The following is a 26,604-nucleotide window of genomic DNA, read 5'->3' as shown; positions in this document are numbered from 1 at the left end:
TCAGTCTGTGTTGATGTGGCTTTTTCTCTCCGGGATCCCCCCCTTCTCCTTCGGCATTGAGCATCCTCCCGGGAAGCCCACGAGGTTGGATTCTGAGAAGCACCAAGGTGACCTAGGAGCACAAACCCCCACTGCCCTTCCATGGGACTGGCGCTTGGCCCTTTGCTGTGAGCAGGGTTTGAACCTGTGCAGGCAAACCTCATGGGATTGGGGGAACCAGAGTCAGGCTGGGGCAGAATGTGCCATTTGACCCCCCCGCCATGGACAGGTTTGTGCTTTGGTGACCCTGTGATTCCATTCCCAGATCACAGAACCCCACAAAGGGGAGATTTACAGATTACGGGGTGGGGGTTTGTGCTGAGCGAAGGCTGCTGTGACCATAGAAAAAGCCGTGGTGGGATTTGAAGGACAAATCCCCAATCAGAGCCCTTGCTGGAGCTGGGGTGATCTCTGGTTCCTACCTTGTTTTTAATGTTTTCTGGGCAGTGCTTTCCCCTGAAGAATAAACGTGCTTGCACCAAAGAGCTGGGTGGGTATCACAGGAGCCGGGGGAGGGAGAGCAGTCATCTGCTCTGAAGTCAGGACACCCCCTTCCAAATAATGTTACTGTGGGGGACAAGCTACCCCTCCCAGCAGAGACGACTCGTACTTCCTGATACAGGAAGGGCACAATGTAAACATGGGTTGGGGGGGACACCTTCCAGCCCCATGTCCCTGGACAGGGCAGTGAATCCCGCTGGCTCCTGGGGGGCTGGGGCCACAGGAGCGGCGAACACGTCTCTGGGCTGGCACCGGCCCAGGGAGACTCAGAGCACCACAGCATCTGCTCGGAGCTCCAGCAACCTTGCGGGCACCTCAGCAGGCGAAGGGGGTGGGACAGAGCCGCTTCTCACAGCGGCAGAGGGTGGCCACTCGGCTAAGGGTTGCCAACTTTGTAGTTGCACAAAACCGAACACCCTTGCCCCACCCCGCCCCTTCCCCAAGGCCACGCCCCACTCACTCCAGCCCCCCCCCCCACTCCTTCAGTCGCTCGCTCTCCCCTACCCTCTCACTTTTCACTGGTGCAGGCTCTGGGATGTGGCCAGAAATGAGGGGTTGTGGGTGCGGGAGGGGGCTCTGGGCTGGAGCCGGGTGTTGGGGTGCAGGAGGGGGTGAGGGCTCTGGGATGGGTCCAGGGATGAGGGGTTTGGGGTACAGGAGGGGCTCCAGGCTGGGGCCGAGGGATTTAGAATGCAGGAGGGGACTCCGGGTTGGGGTATGGGATTGGGGTGCGGGAGGAGGTGTGGGCTCGGGGCAGGGTGTTGGGGTGCAGGCTCTGGGAGTGAGTTGGGGTGTGGGAGGGGGTTCCGACCTGGGACCGGAAGTTCAGGACGTGGCTGGGTGGTGCTTACCTCAGGCGGCTGCTGGGTGGCGGCGCAGTGGGGCTAAGGCAGGCTCTCTACCTACCCTGGCTCTGCACTGCTCCCAGAAGCAGCCGGCATGTCCAGCCTGTAACAGGGTGCTCGCCAGGAGGCCCTATTAGCCCAGCTCCAATTAAGAAGGATTAATTGGGGCTGGCTGAGTAGGACATGCCTAATTCGTGAAAGTGGAGCACCTGCGGGCCTTATTAGCCAGGGGGCGATATAACAGTGGCAGGCAGGAAGTGAAAGGGGGAAAGGAAAGGGAGAAGTCACAGGCTGTGCATTCCTGCTGGCTGGAGAAGCTCGCTGTCCCCCAGGTTGCTGGTTTACACATGTCTGTAAATAGAAGGTGGTGGGAGCTGACACTTAATAAAAGAAGCACTGGTGATTGCACGTGGAGGGGGTCTCTGACTTGATTTGTGCAAGCGCAAGTGAAGGCATCATTACAGGCCCCTACGCAGAGGCACGGCCAGGTGGCTCTGCCCCATCCACGCTGCCTACGCCCACAGGTGCCGCCCCCAGCCCTAAGCCCCATCCCTCAATTCCTGGCCAATGGGAGCTGCGGAGCCAGGGCAAGCAGGGAGCCTGCTTTAGCCCTGCTGAGCTGCTGGCCGGACTTTTAACAGCTCAGTCAGCAGTGCTGACTGGAGCCACCAGGGTTTGTTTTTGACCAACCATTCCAGTGAAAAACTGACCGCCTGGGAACCCTAACTCCAGGTTGCACAGCAGCAGCTGCCTGCGAGAGAGCCCGGCTGGGGAGGGGGCAGTGGCAGCCCGCCCCCTGCGCTCCCTGACCAGGCCGGATGTTGGGGACAGAGGCCAAGCAAGCCAGAGCCATCCCAGCACATTTCTGGCTTGCTTGGCCCCTTTCACCTCCATTTATAACCTTTCAAACCAGACCCCCAGCCTCACCTCGGCCTGATCAGACACAAGCCCAGGGCAAGCCAGACCGGTGTGGCGGCTGGGTCTGGCCATGATAGTGACAGCAGAGAAATCCACCAACCACCACCTGTTTAGAGATACCCCGTCCTTCCAGCAATCTCTCATCAGGGAGACGCACTGCCCCGGCCCCCCTCCCCTGCCCCCACTCCATGCTCCCGAAAGGCTGCGCAGGGGAGCTCATTTCCCCTTGCGATGCTCTGACCCCCTAGGATGCAGCCAGAGCTGAGATGGGTGCCCCCCACTCCCCCAGCTGCTCCCATATGAGAACCAAAGGGTTAATGTAGAGAGAGCTGATAAGGCTCCGTGGTCCATCAGCTGATCTCCACCCAGATACTCCACGATTCTCGCCCATGGAGCTTATTGAAAGACATGACTCAAAAATATCCCTTTTATACATTTAATTAAAATGAAGAAACAAATAAAATGAAGAACACAGCTCACTAACCCTAAACTATTAACACCACCCAGCTAGCTCTCGAGTGTACAACACAGTGATCACGTTCAGGTCAGATCAGAAAATCCGTCAGTGAATAACGATCTTGCTTTGGACTCAAGTCATCACTTTAGCCAAATTATCACAACAATACAGCAGAAAATGAACCTTTGTTAAATCCTGAAACAGGAACCGAGGAGGCAGCTGTCCATTTAGTTATTAATCCCAATCACAGAACTTCACCCAGGCCGTGCGATCCACACTCAGCTGCTTGAATATTTCAGTTCTAACACCAAATTATTGTTCACATTTAAGCCACAACTTCAGAGCTTCCACCTTAGATCTCACCAGTCTGTGGCTAACCTTCTCCCAGTGGCTTCTATAGATAAAAACCTTAATACGGACACAGACCTTAATACACAGAATTTTAACAGTATGTATCCGACAGCTTAGGTTCTTTGACCACTTTCACAGAACGAGGAGCATGTGTGCACTGACATTGTAGGGCAGCATTTTAGGATTATTTAGGTTTGGGAATTATTCCTTTTAGCTCCTTTCCTGCATGGATGCGACAGGTTTCATACACACCTGCACGCACTGACCCCACTGTACCACCGGAGTAGAACAGGAAGGATGGAATGGCTCCCAGTTGATAAAAACTAGAACAAGTAACAATCAGATATTGAAACTGACAAATGAATCCAACTCTGCAGCTCTTTGGACTTCCACGGAGTAGGATCTAGAGCTGCAGTCAAGGAACCAGGCGATGGGGTCGCCGGCTCAATACTCCACATTCGCAAGTGCTCTCAGGTAAGAGGAGACAGGTCAAGGCTGGCACAGCCTGGTGTTGATGTTACAACTTCCTTCTCCAGACGGGATCGGTCTGGGAGTCCTGGAATGTCTTTCTTAGACAGGTTCCTGGTGCAAAAGGGCTTCCACCTTTACCTTGGTCTTCATGGTTGACAATTCCAGATCACCCCACATTGTGGTCACTCCCCTGAAGTCACCAGGCAAATCAGGTGTGAATTATGCATTGGTACAGACAATGTGGCCTGATCCATTTCAAGTGAGGCTGACTTCAGGCTATCGTCAGTTTGGAAAAGTCCCATTAAACACACAGTTTTGTTAAAATACTGGTTGCTGTGAACCACATGCACTGTGGAGGGCTGAATCCCAAAGATCTCAAAAATGAATGACATCTAAGGACAGTTTTGGGGAGGTTTCCATAGCCTGGCTTGAGGGTTAAAAGGCTGAGCTGTGACAATGGGCTTCCTTAAAAAACGAAAAGGGGTCTCAGCTCCCATAAAAATAATGGGCAGCCAACTCCCTCCTCCCCAACACACAAAACCAAACTACCTCTTGCCTCATGCTTCCATTATCATTCATAAAAAGAACCGTGGCCATCTCCTGACAGACATTATACTCTTCGCTTTGCAGAGAAGAGGGGAACTCAGTGACCCATACAGTCTAATTGGGTAAAAGGTTACACAACTTGTCTCCTTAAGTGATTTTACTTTAGAGCTTGTCAAAACAAATTACATTTGAAATAGAAAGAGCTGATGTCTGTGTCTATGTTCTCCAGTACACTATTTCTCTCTTACGTTCCCCCATCTCAGCCTTGGAGGGATATTGTACTTCAGAGCCCCTTAGTCCAAAGGGTGTTTTACATCAAATAAACTTTTTAAGGTTAGTAATATAGGAAGTGGTGGATAACAAAAAACAAACCAATGTAAGTCACAGTGTTCCACTATAATTCAGGTTATCACTAAATTAGGCTTTAACCAATAATTAACTTCATTTTCACTGGTAAAAAGAACATAGTCAAAGATTATGAAATCTTATCATACAGGTTAGTTTCATTTTAAGCCCCATTTCCACCACGTGAGCACTGTGTAAATGTGGTCTACACCAGCATAGGAGCTTTCCACACCTGAGAGTTCATTTATCTCTGCTCCTTCTGATGTAAGTGTTGGTGGAAGGGGTCTCCTGCTATGGGGGAAGGTTTGCATCATGAGAAAAAGGACCTCAGCTCTATATCCACACCTTCCAATCTTTTGAAGTATCAGGAGGTGCATGCGAAGTGGTACAACTGAATCAGACACAAGAGCAAAACTAAGTGACAACAGCATAGAATCAGGACTCAACATTTGTCTATCCAGCAGTCTGAAACTGGAGTCTGACACACAGAATGACAGTAATGGATGAGGGAATCAAACAACATGGAAGTCCTTGGTGCTCAATCAGGCTGGGGCAGGAATCTCCTCTGAAGGCATCAGCTAGTTCTCACTTTGTCTCAAAGAACCATGGATCCAAATAGTGAAGGACCTTCCACTCGAGCCATGGTAACATTTGGGACTCTAATCAGTGACAGTGAATTAGGGAACGGTGTTAAAAACAAACAAAAAGTTTTACCTGGACCATAGTTCAACACAGCTTCCTCTCTGGGGCGAAAATCAACTACTGGGTGTCTGCTGTATCAAACGGAGTTCTTGCCAAATCCTTGGCCTCGTCAGGGTACATTAACACTCCTGTGGAATAGAATCCTTTACAAAACCACCCAAATTATGAGCAGTGTTAGTGAGGAATGACTTCCCCAAACACAGCCAATTTATTTCTTTAATCCGGTAGCACAGGTCTAAGTTAGGGACTAGAAACACTCCAGCATCAGAATCCCCGTATTCTGCAGCTATCCCACATACAACACTGATTTCATTTCAATGCACATTTGCAGCATCTACCAAGGGCAAGTTCATCAAAAATGCCATTTCTGGTTTCTCCACATCAACACAGACAAGGACAGCATTTCCTAAATCATAGGCCACACGCCCCCAGTTACTTCAGTTAGTTGCACAATCTGGGGCACGCTGTTCTTCACCATTTCAGAGTGGAGACCTAAACCCACTACTGTTTCCTTGGTAGCACACCCGATGGCTCAGAGCATCCTCTCCTGGTGAGTGAACTGCACTTGAGCTTCTTCCATGTCCTCATGCAGCGGTGCGGGAAAGACAAAAATAAAATAAGAAAGCACTATTTTAGCAAACAGTCATTTTCTCCCAAAGTCCCAGATAAATCTGAGCTACATCCTGGACAACTAAATTAATATTAAATTATGTGATCAAATGGCCTTCAGGAGAGAGAGAAATCCCACAACAAAGAGCGGTGTAAGTCACATTCTTTTTCATACAAAATGAAATTCCAGAGCAGGTTACATCTGATGACTCAAAAATCAGGAGAACAGATTCCCCTGTCGCCTTCTCCTCTGAACCATTCACACCTGATTCACTCAACAGCCCTTCATTATTATGGAGTCATGTTATTTAGAAAAAAAAAAAAGCTTCATCATAATAGGAAAAAACTGCCGACCTTCTCATCTTCAAACAGTCTCAGCTCAGCAGGGAAAAGCCCAGAAGTTGCTCTGTCAATAGACAGAAACTGGGATTTAAACGGGGATTTAAACACACTGTGTTTGAGATCCATTGGAATTCCTGATCCAGGTCTGCAACACTTTCATCTCCAGCCCGAACGAGTTGGATTTAGGATCAATTTGCTATGAAGTGCAGAGACTCTCTGGAAGGTGGAGGGGTAGAATATAGGTGGATAAGCTCCACTGTGGCTCAGACGGACGCCAGCGCTGCTGGTGTGAGCGGGCCTAGTGACGGTGATGGGGAAGGAGGGAATCCCGTCGACTCACTCCATTTCCTTCCGGTGTCGTAGAGGCCGAAATGATACATTTGTCCCACTCCTGCTCCTCCTCTTTGTTATATTGAAATAGATTTTCAATAAGGGAAATGGTAAAAAGAAAAAAACTGCTGCCCAGCACAACTTGGACCAGCGTGAGAACGACTGGGAATGAAACAATCTGTCACCAAAGGGGGAACCTGGTGACTAACACTCGCTCTGCTGGTGGGGTGACAATATACACGTGATGCTCAGGGCCTGTCTAGACTATGAAAATTGGTGTCGATTAGGACAGGTCAAAGGGGAAGGTGCGAGCTAACCCCAGCCTGGGCTGTGTCAGCACGGCACATACAGCGGGGTGTTGGCACTAGGATCGCCACCTCCAGCAGGCCGACCCCATGGAAAATCCTAGTGGAGACAAAGCCCAGGTTGATTTTCGCTCAGTGTAGCTACTTGAGGTCACCCCTATTTCCCCCACCTGGGGCTGACGGACACTCCTGGCAGGAGGGACACACTCCCATGATGACTCGCAGGAGAAGGGAGTTGGTAGAAAGGACCACAGGATTCACCCCAGAGAAGGGCGACCTCCAAAGGAAAAGCAGGCAACTCACCTGGGGGAGCTGAGAGAAGAGGGTGATGCAAATGGTGCAAACAGCCCTAAAAAGTCTCTATGTGGGAATTAGCAAATGTCTTTAAAAAAATCTTTTCTCTGCCCTACACAAAGTTTTATGGTGTGTCTCTAGCCTGTGAAATCGCTGATGTCTATTAAGGTGCGAGCTCCGGATGAAACTTTTCCCGCTTTCACAGGATTCACAGGCTGCTCTTGTGTGTGGATCCTCTGATGATTGATGAGACTTGAGCTCTGAGTGAAGCTTTTCCCGCACTCACAGCATTCATAGGGGCGCTCTCCTGTGTGGATTCTCTGATGAATAATAAGCCCTGTGCTCCAAGTGAATTGTTTCCCGCACTCACAGCACTCATAGGGGCGCTCTCCTGTGTGGATCCTCTGATGGTTATTAAGGTCTGATTTGAAACTGAACCTTTTCCCGCACTCACAGCATTCATATGGTCTCACTCCTGTGTGGATCCTCTGATGTCTAGTAAGGGATGAGTTCTCAGTGAAGCTTTTCCCACACTCAGAGCACTCATAAGGTCTCTCTCCTGTGTGGATCCTCTGATGTTTAATAAGGCCTGAGTTATGAGGAAATGCTTTCCCGCACTCAGAACATATATAGGGTCGCTCTCCTGTGTGCTTTCGCTGATGATGAAAGAGGCCTGAGCTCTGAGTGAAGCTTTTCCCACACTCACAGCATTCATAGGGTCTCACTCCTGTGTGGCCTATCTGATGTGTGATAAGGTTTGATTTCTCACTGAACTGTTTCCCGCACTCACAGCATTTGTAGGGGCGCTCTCCTGTGTGGACCCTCTGATGTTTATTAAGGTTTGATTTGAAAGCAAAGCTTTTCGCACACTCACAGCATTGATACGGTCTCTCTCCTGTGTGAATCCTCTGATGTCTAATAAAGGATGAGCTCCGAGTGAAGCTTTTCCCGCACTCACAGCACTCATAGAGTCTCTCTCTTGTGTGTATTCTCTGATGTTTCAGAAGGGCTGAGCTCTGAGGGAACATTTGCCTGCACTCACGGCATTCATAGGACTGCTCTCCTGTGTGGATTCTCTGATGTTTACGAAAGGCTGTGCTCCAAGTGAATTTTTTCCCACACTCACGGCATTCATAGGGGCGCTCTCCTGTGTGAATTCTCTGATGTATATTAAGGTTTGATTTGAAAGTGAAACTTTTCCCGCACTCACAGCATTGATACGATCTCTCTCCTGTGTGGCTCCTCTGATGTCTAATAAGGGATGAGCTCCGAGTGTAACTTTTGCCACACTCACAGCACTCATAGGGTCTCTCTTCTGTGTGACTTGTCTGATGTTTATTAAGGCTTGATCTCTCACTGAACTGTTTCCCGCACTCAGAGCATTCATAGGGGCGCTCTCCCGTGTGGATCTTCTCATGTTTAAACAGGGCTGAGCTCTGAGCGAATGTTTGCCCGCACTCACAGCACGTATAGGGGCGCTCTCCTGTGTGCATTCGCTGATGATTAATAAGGACTGAGCGCTGAGTGAACTTTTGCCCGCACTCACAGCACTCATAAGGTCTCTCCCCGGTGTGGATCCTCTGATGTCTAGTAAGGGATGAGTGCCGAGTGAAGCTTTTCCCGCACTCACAGCACTCATAGGGTCTCTCTCTTGTGTGGCTTGTCTGATGTGTAATAAGGTTTGATTTCTCGCTGAACTGTTTCCCGCACTCACAGCATTGGTAGGGGTGCTCTCCCGTGTTGATCCTCTGATGTCTAACGAGGGTGGAGTTCAGAGTGAAGTGTTTCCCACACTCAGTGCATGTGTTTTTTCTCTCTTCTGTAGGTATTCCCTGCTGGTCTGTGATTTCCTGGGAGTCCTGGTGAGGCCCCTGACAATTAATGGATTTGCCCACTTTCTCCCTGAGCTGGTTTCCCTGCTGCCTGTCCGGCCTGTGCTGGCTCTCACAGGCTTTCCCCTTCACACCACGCCTGGACACATTCCCTTTGGATCCTTGGGATAATCCCCTGCACGCTTCCACTTGCTCAGCATCTTCCTGCTGCGGAGTCAGCTCCTCGTTCTCATTCACCATCCCAGCACCTGCTAGGACACAGGGAGAAACCTCAGAAATGGGTGAAAAAGGGGAAAACAAACCAAAATTAGAGCTGGAGAGACAGAAAAAATCTAGTAGCTGAATTCTCCAAAACTCTTCTCCTTAGGGGAGAGAGGAGGGGAACAATTCTGCTTCCACATCCCATCAGGGAGGGAGCTGCTGCCAGGTGTCAGTCAGGATGGGTAGGAAGCCGTGAGCGATAGCTGCCCATAGGGTACAAGGCCTCCTGGGGATACTCCTGAACTCTGAGAGCTCCCAAGGCCTTTTTAGGGAGTCCCAGGTGTTTCCTTCAGCCACAGAGTGTATTTGAATTGGTTTAATGATCCCTCACCTGCGCAGGCGCCTCTCGGGATCTCTCCTTCCTCAGAGCCCTGGAGATCCAGGACCCACAGCTCCTCCCTTCGTTCCAGCTGAGAGATCACATCAGGTTTGGAAATGGGAAACCCTGCTCAGGGCATAGAAAACAAGGGAGATCAGGGGAGTTCATGGGACATGTCAGAAATATAAAGGGAAGGGTAACCACCTTTCTGTATACAGAACTATAAAATCCCTCCTGGCCAGAGGCAAAACCCTTTCATCTGTAAAGGGTTAAGAAGCTAGGATAACCTCGCTGGCACCTGACCAAAATGACCAATGAGGAGACAAGTTACTTTCAAAACTGGAGTGGGGGGGAACAAAGGGTCTGTCTGTCTGTGTGATGCTTTTGCCGGGACCAGGTCAGGAATGCTCTTCAGAACTTCTGTTAAGTTAGTAAGTAATCTGGCTAGAAATGTGTTAGATTTCCTTTTGTTTAATGGCTGGTAAAATAGCTGTGCTGAATGGAATGTATATTCCTGGTTTTGTGTCTTTTTGTAACTTAAGGTTTTGCCTAGAGGGATTCTCTATGTTTTGAATCTGATTACCCTGTAAGGTATCTACCATCCTGATTTTACAGGGGTGATTCTTTTCCTTTTTCTTTAATTAAAATTCTTCTTTTAAGAACCTGATTGATTTTTCATTGTTCTTAAGATCCAAGGGTTTGTGTCTGTGTTCACCTATGCAAATTGGTGAGGATTTTTATCAAGCCTTCTCCAGGAAAGGGGGTGTAGGGCTTGGGGGGATATTTTGGGGGGAAGACGTCTCCAAGTGGGCTCTTTACCTGTTCTTTGTTTAACACGCTTGGTGGTGGCAGCATAGGGTTCAAGGACAAGGCAAAGTTTGTACCTTGAGGAAGTTTTTAACCTAAGCTGGTAAGAATAAGCTTAGGGGGTCTTTCATGCAGGTCCCCACATCTGTACCCTAGAGTTCAGAGTGGGGAAGGAACCTTGACAGGACATTTCTCACAAAAAAGAGCCTATCAGTTTTAACTCAGCCCATTTTAAAGCAGTAAAATGCTCGAGGCACCTCCCCAGGTGCTCCAAGGTGGACACATATGAGGGATTTAGCTATCCCCATCTCTGCTGGGAACACACACACAGACAGACACTCCTCAGCAAAGGGGCTCCTAAAACACAGAGACAGTAACTCCGTGTTCCAGGAAGTAAAGACTCCAGCCAGAGGGGAAGTCACCTTGGACCTGCTTCTTAATCACAGAGAGAAATACTGAGATTATGGGAGAGTGTGACATTCTACACCTTGGTGGAGCGTATTGTAACCCCCACATTCCTCATTTTCATATAATCATGATTTTACATATAAAGCGTGCCTTGTAAGGTATCAGAGGAAAGGTTATGATCTGCTGAAAGTCATTTCTCTATCTGTCCATGTGAATCATTCATGCATATGAAGTTATGAGAATTGTGAAGTATGGTTGTCACTGAGACGTGCTGTAAATTGGGGAATCAGCCAGATCTTAGCTCCCCAGAGGCAACAGCAAGGAAAGTAACCAACGCCCGGGTGGGGTATCAAACAACCCATCAACAGCCATTGTCCAGCAAGGGAGCTACAATGCAATGACTCACCTGCATGGGGCCACACCAGGGGAATCGCTCAACCTTGCTTGGAGAGACTCAGTAATGCTCACCTGACTCTGAAGGGGGGGCAAAGCCAAGAGGGAGGAAAGGGCAGTGGACAGGCTAACAGAGGGAGTTCACCTAGGGAGAGCCCGCTGAAGATTTCATCTTACAGGCTTCTCTGAGTAGTACCTGTAGTAACTCGTAGAAGGAAGGTAATATGGATGGTGAGCGATCAGCTGTTGTGACCTGCACAGGATGTGCCATGTTTGTCTTTCTTCCACAGGACAGAAGCGGCTTTGTCTGTACAAAGTGCAAGCTGGTCTCCATATTGGAAGAGAAGGTTCAAGGTCTGGAGAAACAAGTATCAACCCTGAGTTGCATAAGAGAAAATGAAGATTTCCTGGACAGACATCAGGATATGCTTCTGCGGGCACAACTTTCTGAAGATTCAGAGCAGGCTGCGCAGTGGGGACAGAAGGACGCTGAGGAAAATTGGCAGCATGTGACCTCCAGAAGAAGAAAGAGGAGCACCCTTGTACCAGCAACGCAGATACAGGTAAACAACCGTTTTCATGTTCTCTCCGCAGGTACTAATGCGGAAAGTGGACTAGATGAAACATCTGAGGGAAGGGAACAGAAGAAGACTCCTCCGATTGGAAGGCATGAGATGCACTGTCCTAAGGATGGGGGTTCCACGACCACCGCTCCCAAGAGAAGGAGGCGGGTGGTGGTGGTTGGGGACTCCCTCCTAAGTGGGGACTGAGTCATCTATCTGCAGTCTCAACCGGGAAAACCGAGAAGTGTGCTGCTTGCCAGAAGCTAGGATTCACGAAGTGACGGAGAGACTGCCGAGACTCATCAAGCCCTCAGATCACTACCCCTTCCTGCTTCTCCACATGGGCACCAATGATACTGCCAAGAATGACCTTAAGCGGATCACTGCAGACTACATGGCTCTGGGAAGAAGGATAAAGGATTTTGAGGCGCAAGTGGTCTTCTCGTCCATCCTCCCTGTGGAAGGAAAAGGCCCAGGTACATAGGTGCTGACTTTTGGTTTTGCCGGCGGGTGCCCCATCCTGGCTCTGCCCCCTTCTCCAAGGTCCTGCCCCCACTCCACCTCTTCCTGTCCCATCCTCCTAGACCCCCCTGAATGCCTCCTTCTTGCTGACCCCCTCTGCTAAATGCCTCCCACCTGCCGCTCACTCCTTTCTGCCCCTTCCTGCCTTAAGGGCGAGGTGCGTGTGCTGGAGGGGTGCTCTGCCAGTTTTGAGGGGAGGCTATTTTCAACATATTTATACACTTTCATTCTAGTTATTGAAAGTGTGTCTATCATTCCTGATGTTTCCCAGTTCTTGCTCTCCACCCGTGTCCTTTTTCCCATCTCTCTCTGCTCCCCACCTCCTGGTGGCTCTGTTTAGCGCCCGCTCCCACCCACGCACTCCAAGCAGCTCTGTCTCCCCCCAGCCCCATCCCCTGAGGCCAGCCCAGAAACTGCCCACCCTGAGCCAGAGAGAGACATTTAATTCAACAGCCCAGCATAGAAACGGCCCGTTCCTTCATCCTGCTGTGTGGCGAGGCTGTGTTGCTCCAGCTCCTCCCAGTCCACAGGGCTGCAGCCCACCCCCGACTCCCGCACACACTCTGCAACTTTTGTGGGTGGGGAGCCCCTGGTGGGACCATGGCCAAGGAGGGGGGAGGGCTGGGGGGGGTTGCTTCCTCCACCCGGCTGCTGCAGCCCGGCCCCCTGAAGCAGAAGGAGCTCAGGTGTCCCAAGGTGAAGCAAGGCAGCAGCTCCTGACATGTAGCGGATACAGGGGGGTAGATGGAAGGGAATTCCCTGGGAACTGCGGGGAATGGATCCAGGGGAAGGGAATCAATCCTTCCTGACGCGGGGAGGAGGGGATGCTGATGGGTGTGGGAGGGGATAAACTTCCTCTCTGGGAGGAAAAGCCGCTCAGGCAGGCTTGATCTGGTCGTGGGGGCGGGGGAGACAGCTTGGGGCTGGGCAAGCGTTACTTTCCCAGGCATGAGAGAAGGCCATGGAGAAGAGCCCACGGGGAGGATGGGGCTAGAAGTCCTGGGGCTGTGTTGCCCCCTCCCGATCCCCCACACACGGGGAAGGGATGCGGAGCCCCGGGACCTGGGTCAGAACCATAGGGGTTGGGCGCCCCCAGAGCCCACCTGGGAGGGGTCCGGGCATAGGCAGGGTCCGGGCTGGGGGAGGCTGCTCATGTGCACCAGGGGCTGCAGTGAAGCCCCTCGCACCTTTGGCCACGGCTGGGCGCACCCGACTCGCTGGACGGAGCACGGGGGTGGGGGAGGCAGGGTGTGAGCTGCTGGCCCCAGCCCAAGTTCACTCATCAGACACAAGGGCAAACTTTTCTTAAAGGAGCCATGTCCTTTGGTTTGTCCCTCTGCCCAGCACTAAGGGGGTCTGCAGTTGGTTTCTTTCCTGGCTGGAGGGGGAGCACAGGTCCTGGGGGAGACACCAGGGTGGGCTGAGAATGGCTGGCTCAGTCCTTGAGAAACCCCCTGGCCCATACTCTCCCCAGCAGTCTCCTGGGGCCAGCCGAGAGGCTGCCCATCCATCTCCCCCCAACCCCCTGCCGAGGGGCTGCCCACCCATCTGCCCCACCCCTCCAGAGCTAGCCCAGAAGCTGCCGTGCCCTGGCTGCTTGTCCCCCCAGCCGAGCTCCCTCGGCCCTGAATGTTAAAAGGACTCACACATGCCTGCAGTGGGAGCCCGCTGGGAGCTTCAGCAGCTGCAGGGGAAACAGCTGATAGGTGGGACTTCGTGCCAAACAGCTGATTGGCCACAGCCACACAAAGAGCTGATGAGGGCGGCTGTGCATGCTAAATAGCTGATTGGCAGTTGCCAACAGTGATCTCCCCGGTGAGTGCAGAGCACCCACAAATTTTTTTCCGTGGGTGCTCCAGCCCTGGAGCAGCTTAGAATGCATTTTGCTTTTGTTTCTGTTTCATTTGACCAAATCTGACTTGCTATGTTTTGACTTACAATCACTTAAAAATCTATCTTTATAGTTTATAAACCTGTTTGTTTATTCCACCTGAAGCAGTGCGTTTGGTTTGAAGCATGTCAGAGACTCCCCTTGGCATAACTAGCCTGGTACATTTGACTTTGTCAATTTAACAAAGAAATTGATATAAGCTCATATAAGCTTGCAGCGTCCAGCGGGCATAACTGGACACTGCAAGATGGAGGTCCCTTGGGTTGTGTCTGGGACTGGAGATATTCACTAGTGTCTTTCGGTTGCACAATCCAAGGAGCAGCTTAAATGCCAGAGGCCGTGCGTGAACAGCCCGGGGGAGAGGGGGGTTCTCACAGCAGAGCAGGGTAAGGCCGGCTCCCAGAGTCAAGGAATGGAGTGACCTATCAGATCACTGGTCCACATAACACCAGAGGGGAACGTCACAGACATTTGCAGGAAAGCCGGGACCAGCGACCACAGGCTGGAGGGATTCAGCGCCGTAAGGAAAAGGAGGGACTGGGGGTGTCACTGAATGTCGTATCTCAGGGCTTGTCTACACTTGAGACACTGCGACGGTACTGCTGTAGTGCGTCAGTGTAGACACTCGCTACAGCAACGGGAAAGGTTCTCCCATCAGCGTGACGAAGCTCCTCCACTCCTGTCTGTTTCTGGCACGTCTTTCAATGGTTCCCCAGCTGTGCCCCAGGTTTCTCAGCTCAGCTTCCACAGCTCGTCACCATGTTGTTTTCAGGCGGTCGCGTTTTCGCTTGCCTTCAGGTGTCCATCTTAGTGCTATTCTGGTGATGGAATCAGTTTCCATCTGAAGCACATGACCGATCCATCTCCAGCGTCTCCCGGCAATGATGGGGCTCAGATCCTCTTGGCTGCACTGTGTGAATTGGTCTTCGTTTGAGATTGTTGTGGGACAAAAGATACGGAGGATTTTTCTGAGGCAGGTTGTACGGAATGAAGACAGTTTGGACGTGTCAGACTTTGTCATTCCCCAGCATTCTGCACTATAAAGTAGTGTTGGAAGTATGCAGCTCTGATAAAATCTTGAGTTTGGTTTTGGTGTTATATTTTGATGATTTCCAGACTGTATTTAAGCTCCTGAAGGCGTTCCTGGCTTTATTGATTCTGTTCCGGATGTCCTGGTTTGCTCCACCGTCCTGCCTGATGGTGCTGCCCAGTTATGTGAATATTTCTATATTGGTGAGAACACGACCCTCTATCTCGACTAGTGATGGTGAGGCAATATTAAAGGTCATAATATCTGTCTTATTGCAGTTGATTTTCAATCCATTTTGTTGGCTGAATGCGTTGAGTTGAGTTGTTTTTTCTTATATATGGTGTTGGGTATGTGATAGGAGAGCGAGAGAATCTGCGAAGTCCAAGTCTCCAAGGCATGAGAAGAGTGTCCAGTTAATGCCTCTTGGAACGTCTTCTGTTGTACGCGGCATTACCCAGGCAATGCTGAAGAGGATTGCAGACATGACACACCCCTGATGTGCTCCTGTTCTGACTTCAAAACTGAGCTCACTGTGATCAACACTGCATGTGAAGTTGGAATAGATGCTTTTGATAATGTTGATTATACAACATGTTCCATAGGCCGGTCCCGTGAATGCTATCAAAAGTCTTCTCAAAGTCTAAGAAGTTTATGTAGAGTTGCCAATGCCATTCTAAGCATTGTTCTATCATGTTTCGTTGAGTGAAGATCCGGTCTGTGCATGCACGCCCTTTCCGAAAACCGGCTTGCTCTTTTCTGAGAACGCTATCAACTGCCTCTGATATAAGCTGGACTATGATCTTACCCAATACCTTGCTTGGCACAGATAAACGTGTGATACCATGCCATTTTTTAAGGATTTGATGGCTTGAATGATCTCTTGCTTTGTTGGGGTGTCTGTGTTGATATCAAGATCTTCTTCTGCCTCCTGGATGTTTGCTTCCTCTATAGGTGGATCCCTGTCCAGCAATTCTTTGAAATGCTCTGTCCAGTGCATTTCTTGTTCTTTTTCTGTTGTCAGTAGGTGGCCTTCTGTGTCCCTGATGAGAGTGTTTGTTGGTGTCTGCCGTTTACCACTGATAAGATTTTGTAGACGGTTCCTTATTCACCATGAGCAGTTGCCTCCGTGGCTTGTGTTGCTAGATTATCAATATAACGTCGATTGTCTGCTCTCACGAGGCGTTTGATCTCCCGGTGTGCCTTGCTATGCTACTCATAGTATTTGTCCTTTAGCTTCTGGGATTTTATGTCAACCTTTTTTCTTCAGGGCTCGTCTGGTTTCTATGGTGTTCCATGTGCTGGGTATAATCCACTCCTTTCTTCTCTTCTGCCTCTGGCTTAGACAGGCTTTACTGCTCTGTTCATAGATTGTTTTTACTTTGTCCCATTTCTTGTTGATCTCCTCATCTGCCTTCTCCTCCTCTTCATCAATGTCTGCAAGTGTCTGAAACCTGTTCTTTCACTGCAGAACAAAGGCTTTCTGTACTTCAGGGGACTTTAGCTTGTCAACATCATAACGTCTATGTCCCTTGTTTGGTGGCCCCACACGTCTCAGTTTTAGCTTGATGGAGGCTATCACAAGGTGGTGGCCGCTGCCAACATCTGCCCCCCTTCTCACTTTCACATCTGTCAGTGAGCGTCGCCATTTGCCATTGATCATCATGTGGTCAATCTGGTTCTTATCTCTGCCATTTGGAGAACACCATGTCAGCTTGTGAATTTCATGATGGTGAAATAGGGTTCCATCGATGACTAGATCCTTCACATTGCAGAAATCAACAAGCCTCTCTCCGTTTCATTCATCATGCAACACCCATGTCTTCCCATTCCTCTGGCACTGTTCTCCTTAACGACCTTGGCATTCAGGTCTCCCATGACGATAGGTCGTGCCGTGGTACTCTCTCTAACTCCTCCTGTAGCGTAAGGTAGAATTTGTCCTTTGCTTCTTCATCACAGTCATTTGTCAGAGCGTAGCACTGAATCAGGGTGATGTTATTGTGTTTCCCTTTCAGTCTGGCTCTCATAATTCTGCTGCAGATGGATTTCCACTCAAGCAGGGACCGCTCCACTCCCTTCTTCAAAAGGATGGCAACACTTTCATGGTGTTGTCCATCATCCCGTCCAGAATACAGCAAAGTTTCTACTGAGGCTGTTGTTAATCTTCCTGATCCTGTCCATCTGCTCTCGCTGACACCCAGGATGTGTGAGCTGTAGCGTCTCATCTCTGCTGGGACCTGAGCTAGCTTCTCTTTTCTCGTACATTGTCCGTACATTCCAAAAACCGAGTTTGGTTTTTCTCTTGGTGTTGAGCACTTCAGTCTTCATGCCAGTGGCTTCCTTTCGGCTTTCACCACTGGCAGTCATATGGGTGTTTGACTCCTGAAGGCCATCGCACACAGTAAAGCAGAGATTCTCAAACTTCATTGCACCACAACCCCCTTCTGACAACAGAAATTACTACACGGCCCCAGGAAGAGGGACTGAAGCCTGAGCCCGCCAGTGCCCGGCCCCCATGGTCGGGGGGAGGGAAGGAGCAAAGTCCAAGTCCCACCATCCTGGGGGAGGGGCAGGGTGGGGGGCAGCAAAGCCCAAGCCCTGAAGCCACAGCCCAAGCCCCATTCCCCAGGGACGACATCTTTGGGCTTTGGACCCGGGGGGCATGGCTCGGGCTTCAGCCCTGGACCCCAGCATGTCTTAATACCAGCCCAGGCGACCCCATTAAAACCGGGTCGCGACCCACTTTGGGGTCCCGCCCCACAGTTTGAGAACTGCTGCAGTGAAGGTCAATTTCTCAGCTGCTGTTTCCATAACATATTTTGTTTTTTACGAGCCAGGATGTTGGTTTTGTCTGGCCGGTTGACTCTGCATTGTGGGCTATGGAAGCCCCGCCCACTAAGCCCCACTGGGCATGCTCCAAATGTAGCAGGAGTATAAAGGGGAGCAGCTCAGCTCAGCCTGGGCTGACAACTGAAGAGGAAGGACACTCGCTGCAGGCTCCAGACCAGGAAGCCCCAGAGGCTCTGACAGCAGGAGCAAGGGCCACCGAGACCCAGGTGGATGTCTGGGAAAACCCAGGATCGCTGGGAGCCTCCACATTGACAAATCCAGGAACCTTGCAGATGCCCAAAACATGACTACCAGAGACGTAGTAGGAAGTAGCCCAGGGAGGATGCCAGTCGCAGGGTTGAGAACACTCAGCATGTTGCACTCGGCTCCCTGCTGACTCAATAGCAGAGACACTTGCCACAGACAGGGCCCTGGGCTGGGACGTGGTGGAGCAGGAGGGCCTGGGTCCCCCTACCCCGGCCTCCACCCACCCCAAGGTGGCAACCCATTGTCCTTGATATTGGCCACTAGGCCTTTCTGCCGTGCAGATTAGGGTAATCTAATTGATCCTGGCTACTAGGCCATAGCACCATGAAGATCAGGGCAACCCAAATGACTCTGGCCATTAGGCCTTATTGCCCTACGGATAAAGGCAATCCTATAGACCAGGGATCATAGAATCATAGAATATCAGAGTCAGAAGGGACCTCAGGAGGTCATCTAGTCCAACCCCCTGTTCAAAGCAGGACCAATCCCCAATTAAATCATCCCAGCCATGGCTTTGTCAAGCCTGACCTTAAAAACTTCTCAGGAAGGAGATTCCACCACCTCCCTAGGCAACGCATTCCAGTGTTTCACCACCCTCCTAGTGAAAAAGTTTTTCCTAATATCCAACCTAAACCTCCCCCACTGCAACTTGAGACCATTACTCCTTGTCCTGTCATCTTCTACCACTGAGAATAGTCTAGAACCATCCTCTTTGGAACCACCTCTCAGGTAGTTAAAAGCAGCTATCAAATCCCCCCTCATTCTTCTCTTCTGCAGACTAAACAATCCCAGTTCCCTCAGCCTCTCCTCATACGTCATGTGTTCCAGACCCCTAATCATTTTTGTTGCCCTTCACTGGACTCTCTCCAATTTTTCCACATCCTTCTTGTAGTGTGGGGTCCAAAACTGGACACAGTACTCCAGATGAGGCCTCACCAATGTCGAACAGAGGGGAACGATCACGTCCCTCGATCTGCTGGCTATGCCCCTACTCATACATCCCAAAATGCCATTGGCCTTCTTGGCAACAAGGGCACACTGTTGACTCATCTCCAGCTTCTCGTCCACTGTAACCCCTAGGTCCTTCTCCGCAGAACTGCTGCCGAGCCATTCGGTCCCTAGTCTGTAGCGGTGCATTGGATTCTTCCGTCCTAAGGGCAGGACCCTGCACTTATCCTTGTTGAACCTCATCAGATTTCTTTTGGTCCAATCCTCCAATTTGTCTAGGTCCCTCTGTATCCTATCCCTACCTGCCACCATATCTACCACTCCTCCTAGTTTAGTATCATCCGCAAATTTGCTGAGAGTGCAATCCACACCATCCTCCAGATCATTTATGAAGATATTGAACAAAACCGGCCCCAGGACCGACCCTTGGGGCACTCCACTTGATACCGGCTGCCATCTAGACATGGAGCCATTGATCACTACCCGTTGAGCCCGACAATCTAGCCAACTTTCTACCCACCTCATAGTGCATTCATCCAGCCCAGACTTCTTTAACTTGCTGACAAGAATACTGTGGGAGACCATGTCAAAAGCTTTGCAACCTTTGGCATGTAGCCCATCAGGGAAAGTCACTGGCAGGCTGGGCCGGTTTGTCTACCTGAGGCGTCCGCAGGTTCGGCCGATCGCAGCTCCCACTGGCTGCAGTTTGCCATCCCTGGCCAATGGGGGCTGCAGGAAGAAGCAGCCAAAACATCCCTCGGCCTGCGCCACTTCCCTGGTAAAGGGGTGATATCACTTTGCAAGTCTGAGCTGGTGAGTTTGGAGTAGGCTCAGTGTTTTTAGTCCCAACCAGGGGTCAGAAGCTTCTGGTCTTTATGCTGGACCTAAATTCAAGTTTGGCCTTAGCAAAGTGAAGTTGTTAGACTTTGTGCTGAACTGCCCCTGTGAAATGTTCCCAGAGTGTACTGTAGCGGGGAGCGCAGAGTGTTAGTATGTGGGCCACTGGCTTGTCGGGGTGATGCTGAAATAGGACAGAGAAGAGGTTGCATTCTGGGATGTTGTGAATCATAACTCTGCTTTCCCCTTCCAAGAACCGAGGGGACAGGAATCCTTACCCAGCGAGGTCACATTCTGATGGTTCTCCTGCATGACGTCTCTGCAGAGGGCTCTCTGAGCGGGGTCCAGCAGAGCCCACTCTTCCCTGGTGAAATACACAGCCACCTCCTCGAAGGTCACCAGCCCCTGAAAGAGAAAGAGTCCAACAGTCAGTACCTGCTGCCCCACTCACAGCCCCACTATTCAATGGGGAAAGGAGCCAATCAAATGGATGCTCTGGGTGGCTTGCAGTCAACAGAGTCCTACCTGCACACCGCTCATACTAGGTCAGACCAAAGGTCCATTTAGCCCAGTATCTTCTAACAGTGGCCAATGCTAGGTCCTTCAGAGGGAATGAACAGAACAGGTAATCGTCAGTGATCCATCCCCTGTTGCCCATTCCCAGCTTCTGGCAAACAGGGGCTAGGGACACGATCCCTGCCCATCCAAGCTAATAGCCATTGATGGACCTAGCCTGCATGAACTTATCAAGTATTAGAGCATCCAGAAAAAATCAGGGTGAGGGGACGAAGAGAGAGCCCCTCCTCTCTCAGCAGATCCATCACACACCTACTAGCCAGAGACTGATACAGCTGATGCTAGCAGATTAGGGTTGGTAGAAACCTCAGGAGGTCATCTAGTCCAACTCCCTGATCAAAGCAGGACCAACCTCAACTAAATCATCCCAGCCAGGGCTTTGTCAAGTCAGGCCTTAAAAATCTCTAAGGATGGAGATTCCACCACCTCCCTAGGTAACTCATTCCAAGGCTTTACCACCCTCCTAGTGAAATAGTTTTTCCTAATATCCAAACTAGATCTCCCCCATTGCATCTTGAGACCATTGCTCCTTGTTCTGTCATCTGCCATCACTGAGAACAGCTGAGCTCCATCCTCTTTGGAACCCCCCTTCAGGTAGTTGAAGGCTGCTATCAAATCCCCCCTCACTCTTCTCTTCTGCAGACTAAATAAGCCAAGTTCCCTCAGCCTCTCCTCATAAGTCATGTGCCCCAGCCCCCTAATTATTGTCGTTGCCCTCCACTGGACTCTCTCCAATTTGTCCACCTCCTTTCTGTAGTGGGGCACCCAAAACTGGACACAGTACTCCAGGTGTGGGCTCACGAGTGCTGAATAGAGGGGAATAATCACTTTCCAGGGACTGAGGTGAGGCTCATCGGTCTGTAGTTCCCCAGATTCTCCTTGTTCCCTTTTTTAAAGATGGGCACTACATTTGCCTTTTTCCAATCGTCTGGGACCTCCCCCGATCGCCATGAGTTTTCAAAGATAATGGCCAAGGGCTCTGCAATCACATCCGCCAACTCCCTCAGCACCCTCGGATGCAACTCGTCCGGCCCCATGGACTTGTGCATGTCCAGCTTTTCTAAATAGCCCTTAACCTGTTCTTTCACCGCTGAGGGCTGCTCACCCCTCCCCATACTGTGCTGCCCAGTGCAGCAGTCTGGGAGCTGCCCTTGTCTGTGAAGACTGAGGCAAAAAGAGCATTGAGTACTTCAGCTTTTTCCATATTATCTGTCACTAGGTTGACTCCCCCATTAAGTAAAGGTCCCACACTTTCCCTGATCACCTTCTTGTTGCTAACATACCTATGGAAACCCTTCTTGTTACCCTTCACATCCCTTACTAGCTGCAACTCCAGTTGTGCTTTGGCCTTCCTGATTACACCCCTACACACTCGAGCATATATTTATACTCCTCCCTAGTCATCTGTCCAAGTTTCCACTTCTTGTAAGCTTCCTTTTTGTGTTTAAGCTCACCAAAGATTTCTCCGTTAAGCCAAGCTGGTTGCCTGCCATATTTGCTATTCTTTCTGCACATCAGGATGGTTTGTTCCTGCACCCTCAATAAGGATTCTTTAAAATACAGCCAGCTCTCCTGGACTCCTTTCCCCCTCATGTTATTCTCCCAGGGGATCCTGCCCATCAGTTCCCTCAGGGAGTCTAAGTCTGCTTTTCTGAAGTCCAAGGTCCGTATTCTGCTGCTCTCCTTTCTTCCTTTTGTCAGGATCCTGAAGTCGACCATCTCAAGGTCACTGCTGCCCAGGTTGTCACTCACTTCTACTTCCCCTACTAATTTTTCCTTGTTTGTGAGCAGCAGGTCAAGAGGAGCATGGCTCTTAGTCGGTTCCTCCAGCACTTGCACCAGGAAGTTGACCCCAACACTCTCCAAAAACTTTCTAGATTGTCTGTGCGCTGCTGTATTGCTCTCCCAGCAGATGTCAGGGTGATTGAAGTCCCCCCTGAGAACCAGGGCCTGTGATCTGGAAACTTCTGTTAGTTGTCCGAAGAAAGCCTCGTCTACCTCATCCTCCTGGTCTGGTGGTCTATAGTAGATGCCCACCACGACATCACCATGACATGGGTAGGAAGCCCAACACTCTCCTCATTGTGAGGAACTGGATATGAGGGAAGAGTCATCTCCCCTAAGCCTGACTGGTCGGTGCCCCCTTCATATCTCACAGCGGCTGCTGGTTAGTCAGGTCAGGCTCCAGCACTGGGAGTCTGGCCACTTTTCCTAGCCCCATCTAGGTGAGTTGTTTCCTCTTCCACAAATTAGGACATTTCCACCTCCGAACCTCATGAATCTGTTCCTAGACTCTAAGCCACTTATTAAACTAGTCCCGGAAGGTTTGCCACACCCTAGCCTCCCCCCTTTCTCCACCCTAGGCACTTCCTGCCCTGCTCCAAAATACAAACCAAACTTCCCATCTCCGGTGTATTTGCTGTCCCTCTCCCTCCAGCAGGAACCCACCAGCCACCCTCCGATAATCCCTACCTGAGCTGGCATTTCTCTCCCCTGTCCCGTGGGAGGACAGGGTGAGCTGGAGCGAGACGTGGGCATCGTTCTGCAGCCTGGCAGGGCGAGAAGGGCAGTTGTGGAGGTTTCAGAACAGGCTTTAGTTCATTTCACATCTCAATTCCCCCAGGCCCTTTTCCTGCAGAGAGACACCCTAGAGTCTGCCAGACAGGGAGAGAACAGGGGAAGCACTAGAGGGAATTTCTATCAGCATTTGAGAGGGAAGTGGCAGAGACAGGGAAAGCATGGGTGGAGGATGAAGCTTCTCCTGGGGGAGGCTAGCTCCCTGCCTCGCCTCTCCAGCCCCAGGCTCCCCCCCCTTCACCCCATCTCTCCTCTCCTCTTCCCCCTTCTCCCTGGGGAGAGGGATAGGATGAGGAGGGACAGAGTGGACAGGGAGTCTTGTGAGGGAGGGGGAATGAGGAGGGACCAGGCAGGCCAGCGGGGTCTCAAGGGGAAGGGGGTGTGAGGAGGAACCTGGTAGGTGCAGGGGGGGGGGGTAAGGTAAGGGAGGGGGGTGAGGTGGGACTCTGCAGGCGGGGAGGCAGTTCTCGCAGGGAAGGGGGGGTAAGGAGGGACCCGGCGGCCGGGGGAGGGTCTGGCACTGGAGGGGGGCGAGGAGGGACCCGGCAGGTCGGGGGGGTTCTGACGGGGCAAGGCAGGACCTGGCTGGCTGGCAGGGATGGGGTCTTGCCAGGAAGAGGGGGTGAGGAGGGACCTGGCAGGCGAGGATGGACCTGGCGGGCAGGGGAGGGGGTCTCACAGGGAAGGTGTGGGGTGAGGTAGGACCCGGCGGGCGGGTCTGTTTGGGGTGAGGGAGCAAGGCGAGACCCGGGAGGGGATCTCCCAAGGAAGGTGGGGTAAGGAGGGACCCAGCAGGCAGAGGAGGGTCTAGTGGGGGAGGGGGACGAGGCATGACCCGGCTGGCAGGGTGGGGGTCTCAAAGGGAAGTGGGGGTGAGGAGGGACCTGGCAGGCGGCGGGGGTCTGGCGGGGGAGGGGGGACAAGCCAGAACCCCGGAGAGGGTCTTGTAGAGAACGGGGGGGTGAGGTGGGACACGGAGGGTGGGGGAGCGAGGTGGGACCAGGAAGGTGTCTCGGAAGAAAGGGGGGGTGAAGAGGGACCCAGCAGGCAGGGGAGAGTCTGGCAGGGGATGGGGGACGAGGTGAGACCCAGCAGGTGTGGGGTACTGACATGGCGGGGGGGGGGTGAGGAGGGACCCGGCAGGTGGGGGGATCTGACAGGGGACTGGGATCGAGCCGGGACCCGGGAGAGGGTCTTGCAGGGAAGGGGCTGTGAGGTGGGACTCGGCAGGTGGGGGCGAGGTCTGATGTGGGAGGGCAGGGACGTATCCCAGCGGGGGGGGGGGGAAGGAAGGGGCATCCCGGTGGGGGATGGAGAGGAACGGGTATACCGCGGGCGGTGGGGGGTATACCGACGGGGGGGGGGGGGAGGAAGGGGTATCCCGGCGGGGGATGGGGAGGAAGGGGTCTCCTGTGGGCGGGGGGGGGGGTATCCCAGAGGGGGGGGATGGAGGGGTCTCCTGCGGGCGGGGAGAGGAAGGGGTATCCCGGCGGGGGATGGGGAGGAAGGGGTCTCCTGTGGGCGGCGGGGGGTATCCCAGCGGGGGGGGACGGAGGGGTATCCGGCGGGCGGGGGAGGACGGGTTAACAGGCTGGCGGGGGGGTATCCCGGCGGGCGGGGGGAGGAAGGGGTCTCCCGGCGGGGGATGGGGAGGAAGGGGTCTCCAGCGGGCGGGGGGGGTATCCCGGCGGGGGGGGGGACGGAGGAGTATCCCGGCGGGGGATGGGGAGGAAGAGGTCTCCCGGCGGGGGGGGGGACGGAGGGGTATCCGGCGGGCGGGGGGAGGAAGGGGTCTCCCGGCGGGGGGGGGCGGGGGGGTATCCGGTGGGCGGGGGGAGGACGGAGGGGTATCCGGTGGGCGGGGGGGAGACCCCCGGAGAGGGGGCGCAGCGGGCCCGGAGGGGTCTCACCAGGCCGCGGCGGGGCCCGAGGATGGGGCGGAGCAGGGCCGGGAAGAGACGGACCCAGAGCCCGGCGTGGGGCTCTCAGCGCCCCCAGGGCAAGCGGGGCCAGACCCCCGAGTGCAACGGCGGAGCCCCCCCGCGACCCACCTTTGTGCTGGGGGAATCCGCCCTGCCAGGTCAGCCCCTGCGTTTAATTCCCTTCTGCCCCTTCCCCCGGGCATGTCCTGGCTGCACAGAGACAGTTCAGCAGCCCCCCCCCCCCCGCCCCCAAACTCCGGCTTCTCCCCTCCTGACGCCTCCCCCCATCCCAGCGGGGCCGGGGGCCGACCCCGGGAGCTGCAGCGTCTGGGGCTCCCGGGGCAGAGAGTCACGTTCCTGCCCGGCCCCAGCGCTTCCCCCGGGGGCTCTCGGGCACCTGGAGTCTCTGGCTCCGGAGCGGACGGGGGCAGAGCCCGGGGCTGGCTCCCCCCCGCCCCTTTGTTCTCCCCGAGTCCTGCCTCCTCCAGCTGCTCCTGCCCCTTCCTGTGTGTCCTGCAGGTCCCAACCCGGGCTGCGCTGTCTCCCTGCCCGCCCGAGGGGACAGCAGGGGAAGGGGTGTAAACCAAACCAGCCTGTGTTCACACCCTGCACCCGATTGTAGTAATCTGCCTGCCAACAGGCCTTGTGAGGTAGCCTTTGAAAAGTAACAACTAAGTAACAACCTTAAACTTAGTACTTCTCCTTTCTTACTTACAACACTCCTGCTAATACATCTATCCTGGAGTGTGGGGCAGTCCAGGCCCTGCACCCCCCACTTCCTGCGATTCCCCGGGACTCTCAGCCAGCCAGTAATACAGAAGGTTTATTAGACAGCAGGAACGTGGTCTAAAACCAGGCTTGTTGGTACAGAAAACAGGACCCCTCAGTCAGGTCCATCGTGGGGGCTGGGGAGCCCAGACCCAGGTTCTGGGCCTCCCCCCGTCTCCCCAGCCAGCTCCAACCTGAAACCCCCTCCAGCCCCTCCTCTGGACTTTGTCTCTTCTCCGAGCAAGGAGGACACCTGATCTCTGTTCTCTGACACTTTCAGCTGGCACCTTGCAGGAGAGGGGCCCAGGCCATCAGTTGCCAGGAAACAGCCATTCTCTGTGCAGACAGCATCACACCTGCCCTCTAGGGCTCTGCAACAATCACACCCCCTTATCCCACCACCTAGGTACTTAAGAAATGCATAGGGGAAACTGAGGCATCCACACTGTATTCAGAGAAAACATTAAGAACATTCCCACTTCATCACAACATCCCAGAATGATGTTGGCTTTTTTCCCTTGTATGATGTTCCTTGTTCAAAATCAGGCCGTCCTGCCTAGGTAAAAGTTATAAAACAGGCTTGTCCTAAGCAAAGAATGTGCATCTGTCTAAGTAGCAAATTGACCCATCGAGTCAGCAGGGGGAGGAGATTGCAGGAGACTGAAGAATTTGGGTTTCTTGCCAGATTCTGGGCCTTGGTCAGGGTTATCTTACACTTCTCTGGCGCAGAATCCTTTACCAAACCACCCCAACACTGAGCAGTGCCAGTGAGGAATGGCATCCCCAAATGTGATCAGTTTAT

General features: G+C 52.5%; 1 protein-coding gene across 3 annotated transcripts; it reads right to left on the bottom strand.

Annotated features, from left to right (window-relative positions):
- Positions 1-2,725: 2,725 nt before the first annotated feature.
- LOC102940209 (zinc finger protein 883) lies at positions 2,726-24,211 on the bottom strand. 3 transcript variants are annotated; one of them, XM_037887347.2, is made up of 4 exons: positions 23,008-24,211; positions 20,238-20,364; positions 9,480-9,593; positions 2,726-9,138 (listed from the first exon to the last, which is right to left on the bottom strand). In XM_037887347.2, the coding sequence occupies exons 1-4, from the start codon at positions 23,071-23,073 to the stop codon at positions 7,193-7,195; spliced, it is 2,253 nt and encodes a 750-aa protein (XP_037743275.1). In that variant the 5' UTR covers positions 23,074-24,211; the 3' UTR covers positions 2,726-7,192. The 3 variants fall into 3 exon arrangements, with proteins under 3 accessions (XP_037743275.1, XP_037743276.1, XP_037743277.1); XM_037887348.2 differs by having other exon boundaries at positions 2,726-9,135; XM_037887349.2 differs by lacking the exons at positions 20,238-20,364; positions 23,008-24,211 and having other exon boundaries at positions 2,726-9,157; positions 9,480-9,717.
- Between the last annotated feature and the right edge of the window lie 2,393 nt (positions 24,212-26,604).

Source organism: Chelonia mydas, chromosome 28, assembly GCF_015237465.2.
Source record: "Chelonia mydas isolate rCheMyd1 chromosome 28, rCheMyd1.pri.v2, whole genome shotgun sequence".
NCBI classification, from domain to species: Eukaryota; Metazoa; Chordata; order Testudines; family Cheloniidae; genus Chelonia; species Chelonia mydas.
This window is presented reverse-complemented; position numbering and strand designations above follow the sequence as displayed.

Bases quoted from the DNA above. Each gene is read 5' to 3' on its own strand.
- LOC102940209 (XM_037887347.2), bottom strand. From the start codon at position 23,073: ATGCCCACGTCTCGCTCCAGCTCACCCTGTCCTCCCACGGGACAGGGG. The intron at 9,594-20,237 runs GTAAGGATTCCT...TGCCCTGAGCAG, and splicing joins TCAGAATGTGACCTCGCTGG to GGTTTCCCATTTCCAAACCT. The intron at 9,139-9,479 runs GTGAGGGATCAT...CCTGTGTCCTAG, and splicing joins CCCGAGAGGCGCCTGCGCAG to CAGGTGCTGGGATGGTGAAT.